Source organism: Rana temporaria, chromosome 6 (assembly GCF_905171775.1).
Source record: "Rana temporaria chromosome 6, aRanTem1.1, whole genome shotgun sequence".
Lineage (NCBI taxonomy): Eukaryota > Metazoa > Chordata > Amphibia > Anura > Ranidae > Rana > Rana temporaria.
In genome coordinates, this window is record NC_053494.1 from 28,155,056 (window position 1) to 28,169,444 (window position 14,389).

Here is a 14,389-nt window from a genome sequence, read left to right on the forward strand (position 1 = left end):
AATAAAAAGTGTAATGCTCTACTAATGTGGAGCTGTGGACTGTACGTTTTTTTAAGCCAAAGATGGGGTTTCAGCAATGAGGTTTACATTCTGGTTGACAGGGCACTTGGAGGTATGACAGATGCACACAACTGATGAGAGCTTTGGAAATACTGGTTTTAGTCAACAGTCCTGACAGGTAGACGAGAACCTACCTGAGGGGGCATAATATTAGGAGGCACTTGAGCACGGAGATTAGGCTGAGATGAGTTGAGTGCTTGTGATTGAGGCTGATTGCCCCGAGCTTGTGCTGCATTGTTAACACCATACATATTGGGATTGCCATTCTGCGAAGAAAAACAAAAAAACAGAATGAGTCGTCAAACGAAATACAGCATATTTATTAGGTTTTTAGTCGTTTTTGTTGAATTTACATACTTTGGCTATGCATTGAAAGTCACAATTGCTTATTGTAAGGGAATATTCAATTGATATGCTCTACATTAGGAATTTCAACCAGATGAGGTTAAAATTACTAACAGATAATGCAGCCATTTTTATGGTGTTTATCTATGCAATGAACTGCAATACTGGCCCCCTTTTTTTGTATTTACGGGGCAGATTAGACATGCAGAGAGGCTTTCACACTATGGAGCTTTCTCAATAAAAGATGACTAATGTCCTGTACACATATACAATAGGCACAGAGCACCCCCGGCACACTCACCTGTCTCACAGAACTGACATTTGGCATAGCCAGCCCTGTGAAAGAGCCAAGGGATTGAGTAGGTAGTGCACTATTTAGAGGGGGAAGCTTCATGTTCTGATTGGCAAGAAATTGCAGATTTTGTGTGTCTTCTGCTACAATGCCATCCTGAAGAGGGGCGAAGTAGAAAAGGAGTGAAGGGCCCGGAGTATGTGGAAACAGGGTGTGAGCAGGATCCCGGAGCAAAAGCACAGAGGAAGGCAGCATGGAGAAAGGCAGAAAAACAGTGCTGGTTAGTGCAATGAGAAAAGCAAGATGTCACACTAAAACAGAGGGGTGACTACAGCGAGCAGTCATGAACGTTGAACAGAGTCTACTAGGAGACAAAGAAGCCATATATGTACAAAAACAATCTGAATAAGTCGGATTACAATTTATGTGAGGAGTTGCAAAATGTGTGGAGAGGATGAAGAGTACAGAACTTGTCCCACATACAGAAAAAGCTCTAGGGTAAGTTGTGGAGGACTTAATCTACTTTTCAAGGAATATACGCACCTTATCGAAGTAAGGATTGTGATCCATGGAAGACTCTTTGGAAAAGTGTCGTGGACCAGGGCCTTTCCCAACCACCCTGCTGTAATCTGCACCAAGGCCTGATTTTTCCATATCCATACGCTTGTCTGACATCATCCCTGCATATACAAACATAAGAGTTTATGCCTCCATGTGTAAAAAGAGAAACCACATATAAACAAATATGTATAGAAGGGGTACTGACGGTTTGAGATATATACAATATGACCTATGCAATTCTTTGCTTAAAGTTGTCAAGGCCCCTGGCAAACTGAAATGCATGGTTAAAATCTATGTTAGGACTGAATTAAAAATCAATATGAAGTATATTTGCGCAATACATGCAAACCTTCGTTTTTTGTCTCAAAACCGCACGTACAGAATAAAAGGCATATTGACTTACCTGTCTAGGAGTACAGTACATGTCACAGGCAACATTGTCATATACCATGGGTTATAGGAGTGCAGCTTTAAGTGATTTGACACTGGCAAGATTTTGAGTATATGCCCACACAGCCTCATCATTAATTCACAGAATTCTGTGAATGAATGAACTACAAGTCCTGTTGGCAGGTGGCTTGTAGTTCTCAATGAGCCAAGTGCACTGGTGAGCGTCCTCGTAGTTCATCGAACCAGTCAATGCTATCAGAGGGTTTGGGAGCCACATCCTCTAAGTTTGCAGGAAAAGTGGAACCTGCAGGAGAGTCTCCATCTTTGAATTATCTGAGGAAGGACTAGGCAGAGAACGTTATTTTACTTGCCATCTCTACCTGGGATACAAATGACTCAAGGCCCACACGTCCAAAGGCATAGGACAAGAAGATGGGGTGGCGACTGGACACAGACAACTAGGCCTGGAACGGAGCATGCATGGCCCACTACCCCAGGGAGTACCTGCAGCCTGCCAACCACGTCAGAAGAGAGGGAGGCTTTAGTGGAAAAATAGGTCCCCACCTGTACACTAGGTAGAAAAATAAATAAATGCCTATTTGCCTTTGATTACCAGTTATGACTGCCCCCTAGGTGGTGCTTGGTTCTTTATTCTTTTCTGCCTGGTGTCCTACACCTAAAAATGTGGCAATATAACCCCTATGGTCAAAACCACTGACAAGCAGTGCCCATCAATGAATGTAAGAGAAAGGCCAAGCGTGTCCGGAAGGAGCACACAAAACCCCAGAAGTAGAGTAGACCATCCTATAACAAATACTTGTGGCGAAAGGATGGGAGGAAGCGCCTGATCATCCACCCGAGACTGAGCGGTTTATATTTTAGCACCAAGTTTGCACTGTGAATTTATTACTGTAAAAATGGGGCTGTGTTTAGAGTGCAAGGGTCAGAGATACTGGGTGACCCTATCTTACTAGTTCATGATGCTGGACTGTATATTAAGTCCAGGCTTTGCCTGTCACTGTGGACCCACAAAGGAGTCTTCTGGAACTGGGTTCCATTATGATGTACCATGGCCCTGAACCTGTATAACACCCTGTGGCTCAGAGCCTGGCATCAATAAAAATAGTGAAGTTGATTTCTCAGCAAAGGAGAAGAGGTCTATCACTTTCAGATGCTAGAAAATAATAGAGGATTCATTAAGGAAGGCTTACAGGGGAGGCACCCCAAGGGGCCGTGTCCTCAAAAGCAAGCCAGTACCCAATCACCTGAAGATACGTGCCTATAACCCATGTTGTATGAATATGTTGACAGTGTCCTGTACTGTACGTTTAAGATAATACCTGTTGATTGGCCCAGTCCTCTGCTACTAGGCTATAAAATGCCTTCATTTCTCATCTCCATAGAGAAGGAGATATTTTGTAGTCCATGGGGAAAATTGGGCAGGGCTGATTTGAGATTTCAGTGCAGCAGAGGTACCATGTGGACAGCTAAAACAAGATGTTAGAATCTCACTGGAATTCTGGCAGATCAACCGGTATTTTTCTGTACTTGCAGCATTTAAAAAAAAAAGAGAAAACAATGGAAAATGTGCATGTATTGCATACATGTACTGATTGTTTTTTTTTTTATTTGTCCAAACATACACTTTACACTATAATGCCTGTAAAATGGAAATGTTAAAGAAATAAAGATTCCTACTTTTTCTACACTACAATCAGCAGGAACCGATTGGCAAGCTGTAGGTCTTGCTCAGCAGTGGGTATGTGTGCAGTCTGCTGCCTGTGCCACAGACTTCTGTATTTAGTCCATCACTTAGCATTTGATTGCTCAGCAAGTAGAACTACACAGTTTCAGTGGGGACTACAATTGGGCTTTAGATTACTTAAACTTTAACAATGATTTAACCACAACTACAAGCCATGCTGTTCAATTAGCTTTTCGACATAACAAACCATACTGTCAAGCAAGCACTTCCTAACCTCATGTCAACAACTATGAAAGTTATGCAATAGCAGTTGTAATTATAAATACTTGCAGCCCGCGTGGATTCCTCCTCACATGCGACAATTACTAGACAATAAATAGATCCTATCCGTTTCCAGTTTCTGTAGAGATTTTTATGTGTACACTGACCAGACACACAGACCGAGCAGTCACAACCTGTGTCAGCATCTTTTTTTATACAAACTATTGTACCGAGTTCCAAGTTTTCAGTAATGCTAGTACCATTAAAGCAAACTGCCCTTTCATGCGTACCTCCAGAAAGATCCATTTTATTGCTTTGTGAGGGGTCGTCAGGTGACTCTCTCTGTAAAGAAAGGAAACAAAAAAAAAGTTAGACGAAAGCAATTTCACACAAAAAAAAAAAAAACACAAGTATAACAAAACCTTTCCATCTCAACATACTGAATATCCTAGGTTGTTGAACTGTTTTACAAATGGATTCATCCAGTTCTCTTCTTGTTTGTTTCCATTTTTCATCATTCCCTATGGGTGAAAGAAGAAAATTGCTCAATAAACACAAACTGAGGTAAGAGATAACAGTAAAACTAAAGCTAGCCATACATTTAAGCCAGCGGGCTTAACAAAAGAAAATAAACTCACAGATTCCTTCATCTACACATTCAAAGACTATGGTTGCACAGACACTGGTATCGGTGCTAATACAAAGAATTTGTGTGAGTTCTACTTGTGCAAATGCTCAGAAACCTAAAATCGTCACCTTTGCGCTGCGATCTGAGCCCGTACAAAATGAATGGGCTCAAATCGCACTCCTGCGGATTGCAAGTGATTTGAACAGAAACGTGGTGCAATTCCTGTTCTAATCGCATGCTGTTTTCCACCCCACTCTTGTGTCAACCCAGGCTTGTCATAGTGACTTCAGCTTGGGTTCACACAGGAGTGGTGCCGAAAGCTACATGTAATTTGGATAGAAAATTGTACCACATGGGATTCTTTAGTGCGATTTGAGCCCATTCAGTTTGTATGGGCTCAAATCGCACTAGACTGAATGGTATCAGTTATTGGTATTGACGAGTACTTGAGCATCGGTACTTAAAAACACGTATTGGTACATTCATAACGAAGTTGATGAAGACTTCCTCCCCGTTAGGACATTGCATTCAGACAGTGGCTCCCGCTACTGTCAGAATTAACTGATCACCAGCTGTAGCTCGAAAACGTTGCCATTGCAGAAGTTGCCTTGCCCACAAAAAAACAATGGATGGTCAAGAGCAAATTAAAAAAAATACACATGCAAATACGCAGTGAGGGTGGGTGGCTAGGCATGCGCACCCTGAACCTGGAAGTGGCAGCAACGTACAGGTACGTCTCAGCCTGTATGAGCTGCCCATCCACAGTTAAATACGGGTGGGCAATTCTGAAGCCGTTAAAATGTAAGCAGATTAGGAATCTGAATTTGACCTGATATCATTTACTTGCACTATCCAATCAAAGTGATCGTAACTTTTTTTTTTCTATAAAAAATAAAACAAAACACGTTATACTTACCTGCTCTGTGCAGTGGATTTGCACAGAGCAGCCCAGATCTTCCTTTTCTCGGGTCCCTCTTCGGTGCTCCTGGCCCCTCCCTCCTGTCGAGTTCCCCCATAGCAAGCAGCTTACTATGGGGGCACCTGAGCATTCAGACACGGAGCTGTGGCCTGGCCCCGCTCCCTCTCCTGATAGGCTGACAGCAGGGGGAGCCAATGGCACCACGTTGCTGTCTCGGCCAATCAGGAGGTAGGAGTCTCACATGGCCAAAACACTTGTGGACATCACTGACACAGATGGGGCTTAGGCAAGTAATAGGGGGGCTGCTGCACACAATAGGCTTTTAATCTTAATGCATAGAATGCATTAAGATAAAAAAAAAAACTTCAGACTTTACAACCGCTTCAAATCGGCAGATAAAGCAGAGATATGCAATTAGCGGACCTCCAGCTGTTGCAGAACTACAAGTCCCATGAGGCATAGCAAGACTGACAGCCACAAGCATGACACCCAGAGGCGGAGGCATGATGGAACTTGTAGTTTTGCAAATGCTGGAGGTCCGCTTATTGCATATCCCTGAGATGATCTTGTCTGCCGAGTCTCCCTTCACTATCCAGCCACAGGCTGGAGGAGTGTCAAGACCTGTAAGTGTTCCTTAAACTGCATTAGAGAAAAATTAGGTCTCCAGATACGGTTGCTCTCTGTGGAAGAATTGTGTTAACCTCAGAACTGGATATGCATATATATCCTTTTGCAGGTAAAATGTGTGTCATCTGTCCCCTTTTCTTTAAAATGGAGTTCATTGTTATCTCATGTACCTCCCCACCAGGAATGGATATAGCTACTATACTGCCCATGTTATCACTGTATTTGGCCATTTCAGCAGTTCAATTCCACATTTACAATAAAAATATTACATTAGAATAGTGGTCTATGAGAGAAGACTAAATATGTTAAATTAAAAATGAATATAGATGGTACCCAGTCAGAAAAGCCCAGTCTACTTGCTGTGACTCTATGGTATCGAAATATGAGGTCTCGGGCTCCACAGAACATGGAGCATACATTAATATAGGAAAGTTTAGCATATGAATGCCTATCTGCAGGACAAGGGTAGAGAGGGAGCAATGGAAAATATGATGCATAGGGAAACGCAAGCAAATACATATGCAGAAATTTTACTTGCAAAAAAGTAGCAAAAAACCAAGATCTAAATTTAATTTTGAACATTGAATTGACAATTGTGCCCCTGAGAATTTTAGAAGAGTATGAAGTGGAGCTAACCTTTGAAGGCATTTTCTTCATGTATGGCGGCCAGTTCAGAGACTGATTGTTGTCCTGTGATGAATTGCTGTTCCACATTCCTATCTCTACATCATCATCATCCCAACCAGAGTTGCGGCCTCCAGGCCCGGTCATTTCCTCTCCACACCAGCCACCATCTTGCATAGATTTGGGACCTGTAAAGTAAACATGGAAATTAATTTGTGATATATAGGTTTTGTTTTTGAAGCAAAGGTGAGAATAACCTCTGTTAGGCCCCATTCACATGTCCATTTAGGGGTTGATTTTTGTTTCCTGTGGGAGATTCAGCAGGGTTTGTGCGAAAAGCTGGGGGTGCACCACACAGCATCTAATGCAACCATTTGCATGTAATCTGACATTCAGTGACTACCTGTGGATGATTGGCACTGGAGGCAAACAGCATCCAGAACTGATCATCCACAAATAATCTCTGCATATCAGATTACATGTGACTGGCCGTGAATGGCTGTGTGCGTTGTCAGCCTCTCTCTGCCACTAAAGGCATTTGTGAAAAAGGCCTTTCTGAAAATATATTTTAACTACAATACATACCGGGTTTGCCTGGAGCCTGCTGGCCAATAGGAGTTTGGTTCCAACCGGATGACGCCTCTGAATTTTGGTCCCTCCAGCCACCACCAGTTTCCATAGGTTTACCCCATGCAGATGTACCATTATCTACTGCTGGCGCTGGAGTCTCTGGCCAAGACTCACCCCATCCTACAACAAAGAAAATAAACTACTGAATATATGAACAAGCACAACACTCGCCTAAAAGATTTTTAAATAAAACTGAAAAGGAATTTTGGATAGACTATTGCATCTAAAATCAAACTTGCATAAGTAAAATACGATTTTAGATCCATTCCAAAGTTAAAATTTATATCCAAAAAATTTGACTTAACAGTGAATATGTGCTTTGTCCACACAAGGCATAACAAAGTTCACTTCAATGCATCATATACTAATCATCCTTTATCCCCTACCACTGGGAGCAAAGGAAGCCATGTAAAAGTCCTTGGACTCGTAGCTTACACAGGACTAGGGAGTCTGGGTGTGGCATAATTATTAATTGAAGGATAAAAAGTGACATTCAGTGCCATGAGGGAAAGGGACAGATCTCGATTTAGAGACCAGTCATGGCCCTGTGTATAGCCAAGGATCCAATGCACTTCACTTGAAGACTTGGTTTTGGGGATGTCAGGAGATGTCATTGAGACCCTCAACGTACTAAAGTGGCAACCACTACTGAAAAAGGTATGGGTTGCATAACCCATAAAAGTTTTTGAACAAATGAACAGACTACACATCATTGCTACTTCAATATTACTGCACTTCAGATTATAGCTTAAAAAACATAGTGGGAATAGCTGGTCTAGACCGGGATTTACCGTAAATTAGAAATTTGTAGGCATGACATAAAACTGGTGTGTCAAAGGCTTCATTACAAAAGATTCCAAGCACTTACCAGAGCCGTTACTGCTGCTCTCTTTGTTGTTTGGCACGGCACTTGGTGTTGGGGGCACATGATGCACTTGGGTTTGCTGTTCAGCCCCACTTGTGGTGGCATTAGAGGTGTTTTTATCCCACATGTTCACATTCTTGTATTTGTATTGGTTGGGATCACCCCAGGCTGCAGTTCCATCATCTATTTCCATTTTGCGTCGGATAGACTCTGGAGAGGGCTCCTCCCAACCTGTTGGCTCTTCTTCCCTTGTTGGAGTTGACATTGATCCACCTGACCATCCAGATGGTTTATTGGTAGCAGGCGGTGCTACCCACGACCCAGTCTCTGGCTTTTTGCCCCATTCTGATGAATTATTTGATTGAAGGTGTTCGCTCTCCATTTCAGCTGGACCACATTTGGAAGAGTCTCCTCCTCCCTGGGTGGGCTTGGCTGGCTCTGCCCATCCTTGTTTAGAATTGGCTTTAGATGGCTCATTCCAGCCTGATGAGTTGTTTGCATTATCTCTACCCCAGGAGTTGGATCTTTTATCTCCCCATCCAGTCCCAGATTTGTCACCATCATTGTCAGGACCTGACTTGGCTCCAACCCAATGATTACTTTTGGAATTGTCTCCCCAACCATCGCTACGGTGTCCCTCCCACCCTTGTTTGACCTTTTGTGCATCGTTCCAAGTAGACCTGTCCTCTTTACCATTACCCCATGATTGATTGCTCTTGACTGTTCCAGTAGTAGCAGCAAATTGATCCCCCCATTCCCCTTGGCTTACGGAGCCTTTGGCATCACCCCACCCTGTAGCAGGCTTTGGATCTCCCCACCCAGATGCTGATGAGGTATCATTGCTATTAGGGTTGGGTTTCTCCACCCATCCCCCTGAGTTAGAAGTCTTTGACACAGAAGGCCCCCAAGAATTTGTTCCATTGTCAGTCTTTCTGTCGCCCCGTTGCGCAGCAGCTTCGCTTTTTTCCCAGGCAGTGTTCTGTTTAATTGGAGTCTGTCCCCAGCCAGAGTTGCACAAGACCCGAGGATCAAGATCACCTTTATTTGCAATACTTTGGAGTAACGTGTGTTGGTCCATCTTCCTCCTGTCTGCAGGCCGCTGCCCATTGTCTTGCTCACTCTGGCTTCCAGTGCTGTCTATGCTACCTTCGCTTTCCCCCGTACCTGTACTTTTGGCCCATACATTACTTGTCTCGTTGACCCTTAACCCTGTTGAATTTTGCCCCGTGTTTTCTTTCTCGGCAGATTTCCAGGTGTTTGATGCCTTTCTGCCATTTTCTGCATTCTCTCCGTCATTGGAATGCTGATTATTAGGTTTGTTCCAATCTACATTTGAACTATTAGTGCCAGTGTTTTGTGCTGGGTTTCCCCATCCTCTGTGATTTCCACCTGTCCCTCCATTTCCGCTTCCCCAATGCATATTTTGGGAGTTTACAGTCCCCGACTCCCATAATCCTCCTTTATTCCCGTTGATTTTATAGTTTGGGCCATTGGGCCCGTTCATACCCGGCTGCATTATAGTCGCATTCACAGTGTCGCCATTAGCTTGCCCTTTAGGGACCGAACTTTTATCTCCGGAGTAATTTGAGCCGGAGGTACCCCACGTAGTACCGTATGATCCGCCATTTGTTTCCTCACCATTGCTAAGGTGAGGATTGGAAGTGCCATTTGTAACTGAGGGGGTGTGAAGTGGAGACTGATTCATGTTACTCGCACTCCAGGCCCCATGCCCTGTAGAGTTAGGCAGTTCATTTGTCTGCATTAAACCAGCAGAGTTTGGTAAACTAGAGGTCATAAAGTTAGTAGTGTTATTTGGTCCAGTCATTTCAGTGTTAAGGTTTTGAGGTTGTCCACTATAAGAAGCCTTCCTTGTACCACTGTGTTCAGAATCTCCATTCTCCTGTATGCTTCCCCAGGAGCCCGGGGCAGAATTGCCCATTTTAGGATTAATACTCCGATTGTTAGACACCTGACCTATAGTACTACTTGGAACATTTGTGCCAGAATTATTAGACCCTTTAAGGGCATGTCCATTGCTGTCCAAAACAGGCCAGGCACCGTGGTTGCCGTTCATGTTCAAAGTGCTTGGATTTAGTACTCCATTTGACGCAACGACGTTGCCCCAAGCATTAATCCGGTTGTGCCTACTGTCTGAATTGCTATCGGGGCCATCCTGACATGTGCTTATCATGGATCCATGAGTGACACCCCATGGGCCATTAATACTTCCACTGCCTGCATTATTGCTGTTGACCAAAAGTTTGCTTTGGGAACTGTGCCCAATGCCATTCCTTATGGTATCCATTTCTCCTACGTTGTCTCCAAATGGCACAACTTGGCCCTTTTCCAGCCCAGAGTTTGGTTTAGAGTCAATATCCATACATTTTGATGCCGATTCTGAGCTTTTTCCGGTGATTGATGGCCACGCCTCTTTGTCTGTGCCGTCTACAATGACTTTTTCCCAGTTTGTGCCTGATTCACCATTGGAAGAGACTGATCCCCAGTGTGAACTTTCATAGTGAGAGCCTAGACTGCCATGATTGAGATCTGGGAAAAGCAAGAAAAGTAAAAAAGTCATATCAGATTAAGTTTTGAATAAAAAAAATAAAAAAATAAAAACATTCCACACAAAAACTTTGTGGCACATGCGATATCCAGTTCACCTAAAACAATTTTGTGGATTGCCAATCTGAATTACCCACTTGCATCTGTATCTCTTGCCATATACTGCAGACTTATCTCTACAGGGGTTTCTACTGAAATTAAGATCACCTTCCCATGACTGCATAAGGTGAGCAGACTCAAGGAGTCAGATTCAGAAATATATTGGACAGTACGAGATACAAAAAGCAAATGGCTGATTTGGCTGTCTGATTTCTACCCGAAACTGGAGTTTTTGGTTGGAATTTGCCTTTCATCTGATCAGATCCAAAGAGAAGGGTAAAACAGATAATGTTTTAAGCATACACCAAGCATCAACTATTGCCACTGCGCAATCTCTTGATCCTGTTTAACAGTCATCTATTGCCTTTTTAGTAAACATTATCTTAGCAATATGAGCCAATGTTGTATAAACACTTTTTGTATGCAATGTACTGATCATGGGGGCAGCCATATTTGGATATATGCAGGTTCGGCTTCCTCCTGTGTAGTACTACACAATGATTGCACCTTACTGTTGATCTTTGTGGAAATTTATGGGTGTAGACTCAAAAGAGCAATGCACTACCCATGTGGCCAAAATCTTATTAGGCAAAAAAGAAGAGTGATTGCAACAAGACACAGATCCCCTAGTTTTTTAAAAAAATAGGCTATAAGAGACTTGAGATCACACCAAAATCTTGCCATCTATGATCCAATTCCTAGAAAATACCTGTACGACAATTCTCAGAACAGCTGCACAGTTAATGAATTGGCCCCAACAGTTGCCAAGAACAGGCCTGCCGGGGCAGAAGACCTGCTTTTGTTCTGCTGTAGGTAAACACTAAAGCCGACCATACATACATTTTTTTTCCCCCACTTCAACCACTAGGAAAAAAAAAAAGTAAGACGACCCAATTTCCCTATTCACATATTCAAAGTGGATGTGGGAATTACTCCCACTGTGCTATTGTGTTCTGACGACAGGGAGCTTTCCCTGTTGTCAGAACACACTGATCAGCTATAGCTGGAAGCACTGGTCATTCAGGAATAGCCCAAAAGGCTGGTTGTAAAGATGACAACCTGAAGATATAAACTTCTGTTCAACCAGCCTGCCCATACATGGATCGAAATTTGTCTGGTCCCTAATGAAGCAGCCAAATTTCGTTCCATGTATGGCCCACCTTTACAGTCTCTGAAGCACATTCCCTGTATTAGGTGTGAACCATTAAAGCAATTTGGACTCTTATTTTTCCATCTGACACTCCTTTGGTGGTTTATAGGTTTAAATCTACAAGTTAAACTGTCTGGGCACCAGTTGGCTGAGTCAGTCACTGGCTTCTTGCCCATCTCAAAGGTTAGAACAGCAAGGTTTGCCTAATGTTTATCACTGCCTCTTTTGCAATGTGTCCGGTGCGCTTACAGCTGGAGTCCTCAATTTTGTATTATGAAAAGCCATCAAAGAGGGAATGCCACATCTGCATTTCAGTTTAATGGCCTACAAGTAGAGCTGGAAAAACTCTCAGGGAAAGCCAGCCAATGCACTCCAGAGACGAAAATAATAATAATAATAATAATAATAATAATAATTCAACTTACCAGCAAGCACAAAAAAATCAGGTGGTGCTGACTTTTAAAGTGCAATCTATGCACCAGGCTTGTAACAATCTCATATGATGCACACAAATGCATAGCAATTAGCACGTAAAAGACACAAGCAAAGCAAATTGCAAAACCCTGTTTAACCCTGTTTGTTGCCATGGAATTTTTTTTTAAAATGTAAAAAATAATTTTATGTGTGGGTGTTGAAAGCTGTCTAAAGCAGAGTTAAAAATAATATTTTATACAAGATCGAGTAATGTGGTACTACAGACATGACAACATGCAACAAGAACACGGGGCTAAAATACAGAACGGTCATTTATTTTCCAACAAGATTCTAATACAGACTGTCGAGTTAGCAGCGAGCAGCAAACGGAGCCAGAAATCCAAGCCATGGCTACGAATGAAGGGATGGTGGGGTTAACTTCCTATTTGTGTTCTCTAAATCTATAGAAGAGAGGACGATGGGGGAAGGAAGGAGGGAGGGAGGGGGGAGCCAAGTTAGGACTTCACTTCCCTAGAACAATCTTGAAGTCTAAAACCTTAAACACAAAAAAAAAAAAAAAAGCCAGCCAAACACCTCCTAGCAACAGATCTGAAACTTCAGTCACCAGCTATTCATGTAACAAAACAGATTCCAGCGGCCCTAAATCACAGAGTAAAAATAAACCCATATTGAAAAACAGCAGTGACGCAGGTCTAAGTGGACTGCAGCTGAGGAAAAAGTAGATGGGGAACTTAAAGAGTCACTAAAGGAATTTTTTTTTTTAGCTAAATAGCTTCCTTTACCTTACTGCAGTCCTGGTTTCATGTCCTCATTGTTCGTTTTTGCTTTCATGTTGCTGTAAATCCTCTCTGTTCTGGACACTTGCTGGTTGCCTGTTTCCTGATAACCACAGTGCTGGGAGATTTCTCACGGTGGTCACTAATGTGATTATTGTGTGTAAAACGAAACTGGATTGGTGCTGAGGAGTTTTAGACAAAGTATCACTGCTCTCTATTGGCTGACTGCCCTCTAGTGGCTCTCTGTACATCAGAGAACCAGAAAACAACAGCAAAAACGAAACTACACTGCAGGCACATTATATGATTGTTTTTTTATCAAGTTTTAATCATTTTTAAAAGGAATCAGTTAACTATTATGTCTCTATGCCCTGTAAACAGTCATTTCAGCTAAAAAAAGTTTTTCCTTTAGTGACCCTTTAAGTAGAAAGCCATAATCCAGAACTCATGCTTTCCCATTCGGCGACTTAACGCAAACAAAGATGGCAATTATAACCAGCCATCAAGTGCAGCTTTTCTTCCGCTAGGCAAAAGGCTTAAGAAAAAGTCACAGGCTACTTGAAAGATCCTGCAGTAAAAAAGGCATGTCTAATGGGTCAGACCACCCAACACAGATGTGTTTATGGTGGATGCTGGTTATCCGGGAGTCTTCCACCATCTTCTAGTGATGTCTCGGAGGCTACAAGAGTGCACCTTATGTAGTTGCCAACTTGGAGTTTACTCATCTTGCCGTGATAGGGAAACTTCAAGTGGAAGTTCAATGAAAATCAAACAGCCATAAAACACATGTACCTTCATAAATACATAGCACCATGTTTGACTTCTGGCTGTCCTCCCATTTACAAGCAACAATATTCAACCCATAGCATCAGTCATCCTCTCGTGTTAACTACGCCTACTAGGGTTGTCCTGATACCACTTTAAGACCGAGAACAAGTACCAATACTCGCCAATTATCGATACTTTTTTTATGTCATGTGACTGCCACATGTATCAGTAATTTTTTTTTTTTTTACTTTTTTTTTGCTACGTTATTTTACAATGTTTGGGGAGTGGATAGTGTCAGTGTGTTTATTTTATTTATTACCATTTAATTTTTATTATTTATTGCAATTTGTTTTTTTTGCCCTGTTGGGGGGGCTTTGGTGAGATATTAGGGGTCTTAACAGACTGCCGACATCTCCCCTTCGAGACAGAGAAAGGGACTAAGAACACAGATTCCCCAGTCCCTTTCTCAGCAGCCTCGGCTGGACTGAAAATTAATGGAGAAAAGATGGAGGCTCCTCTCCATTCATAAACTGGTTACACAGGTTACGATGTTTCAGTTATATGAATGGACAGAGTCGGTAATCCTGATAAATCAAGCACAAAGGGGGGGGAGCAGCAGAACGGAGGGGGGACACGGAGCGCCGAGGGGGGAGAAAATCTATACAAGCAGATCGGTGCTTGTAACTCCC

At 42.6% G+C, this 14,389-nt stretch overlaps 1 protein-coding gene across 1 annotated transcript in view; it reads right to left on the reverse strand.

Moving 5' to 3' along the window:
• TNRC6A (trinucleotide repeat containing adaptor 6A) overlaps positions 1-14,389 on the reverse strand; it is a 56,964-nt gene that overhangs the window by 15,350 nt on the left and 27,225 nt on the right. Inside the window, exons 4-11 of the mRNA XM_040356523.1 lie at positions 7,911-10,454; positions 6,998-7,162; positions 6,425-6,600; positions 4,055-4,135; positions 3,905-3,956; positions 1,241-1,377; positions 707-853; positions 195-326 (exon numbers count right to left, since the gene is read on the reverse strand). Of these exons, the coding sequence (XP_040212457.1) occupies positions 195-326; positions 707-853; positions 1,241-1,377; positions 3,905-3,956; positions 4,055-4,135; positions 6,425-6,600; positions 6,998-7,162; positions 7,911-10,454 (3,434 nt within the window). The remainder of the gene's footprint in view (positions 1-194; positions 327-706; positions 854-1,240; positions 1,378-3,904; positions 3,957-4,054; positions 4,136-6,424; positions 6,601-6,997; positions 7,163-7,910; positions 10,455-14,389) is intronic.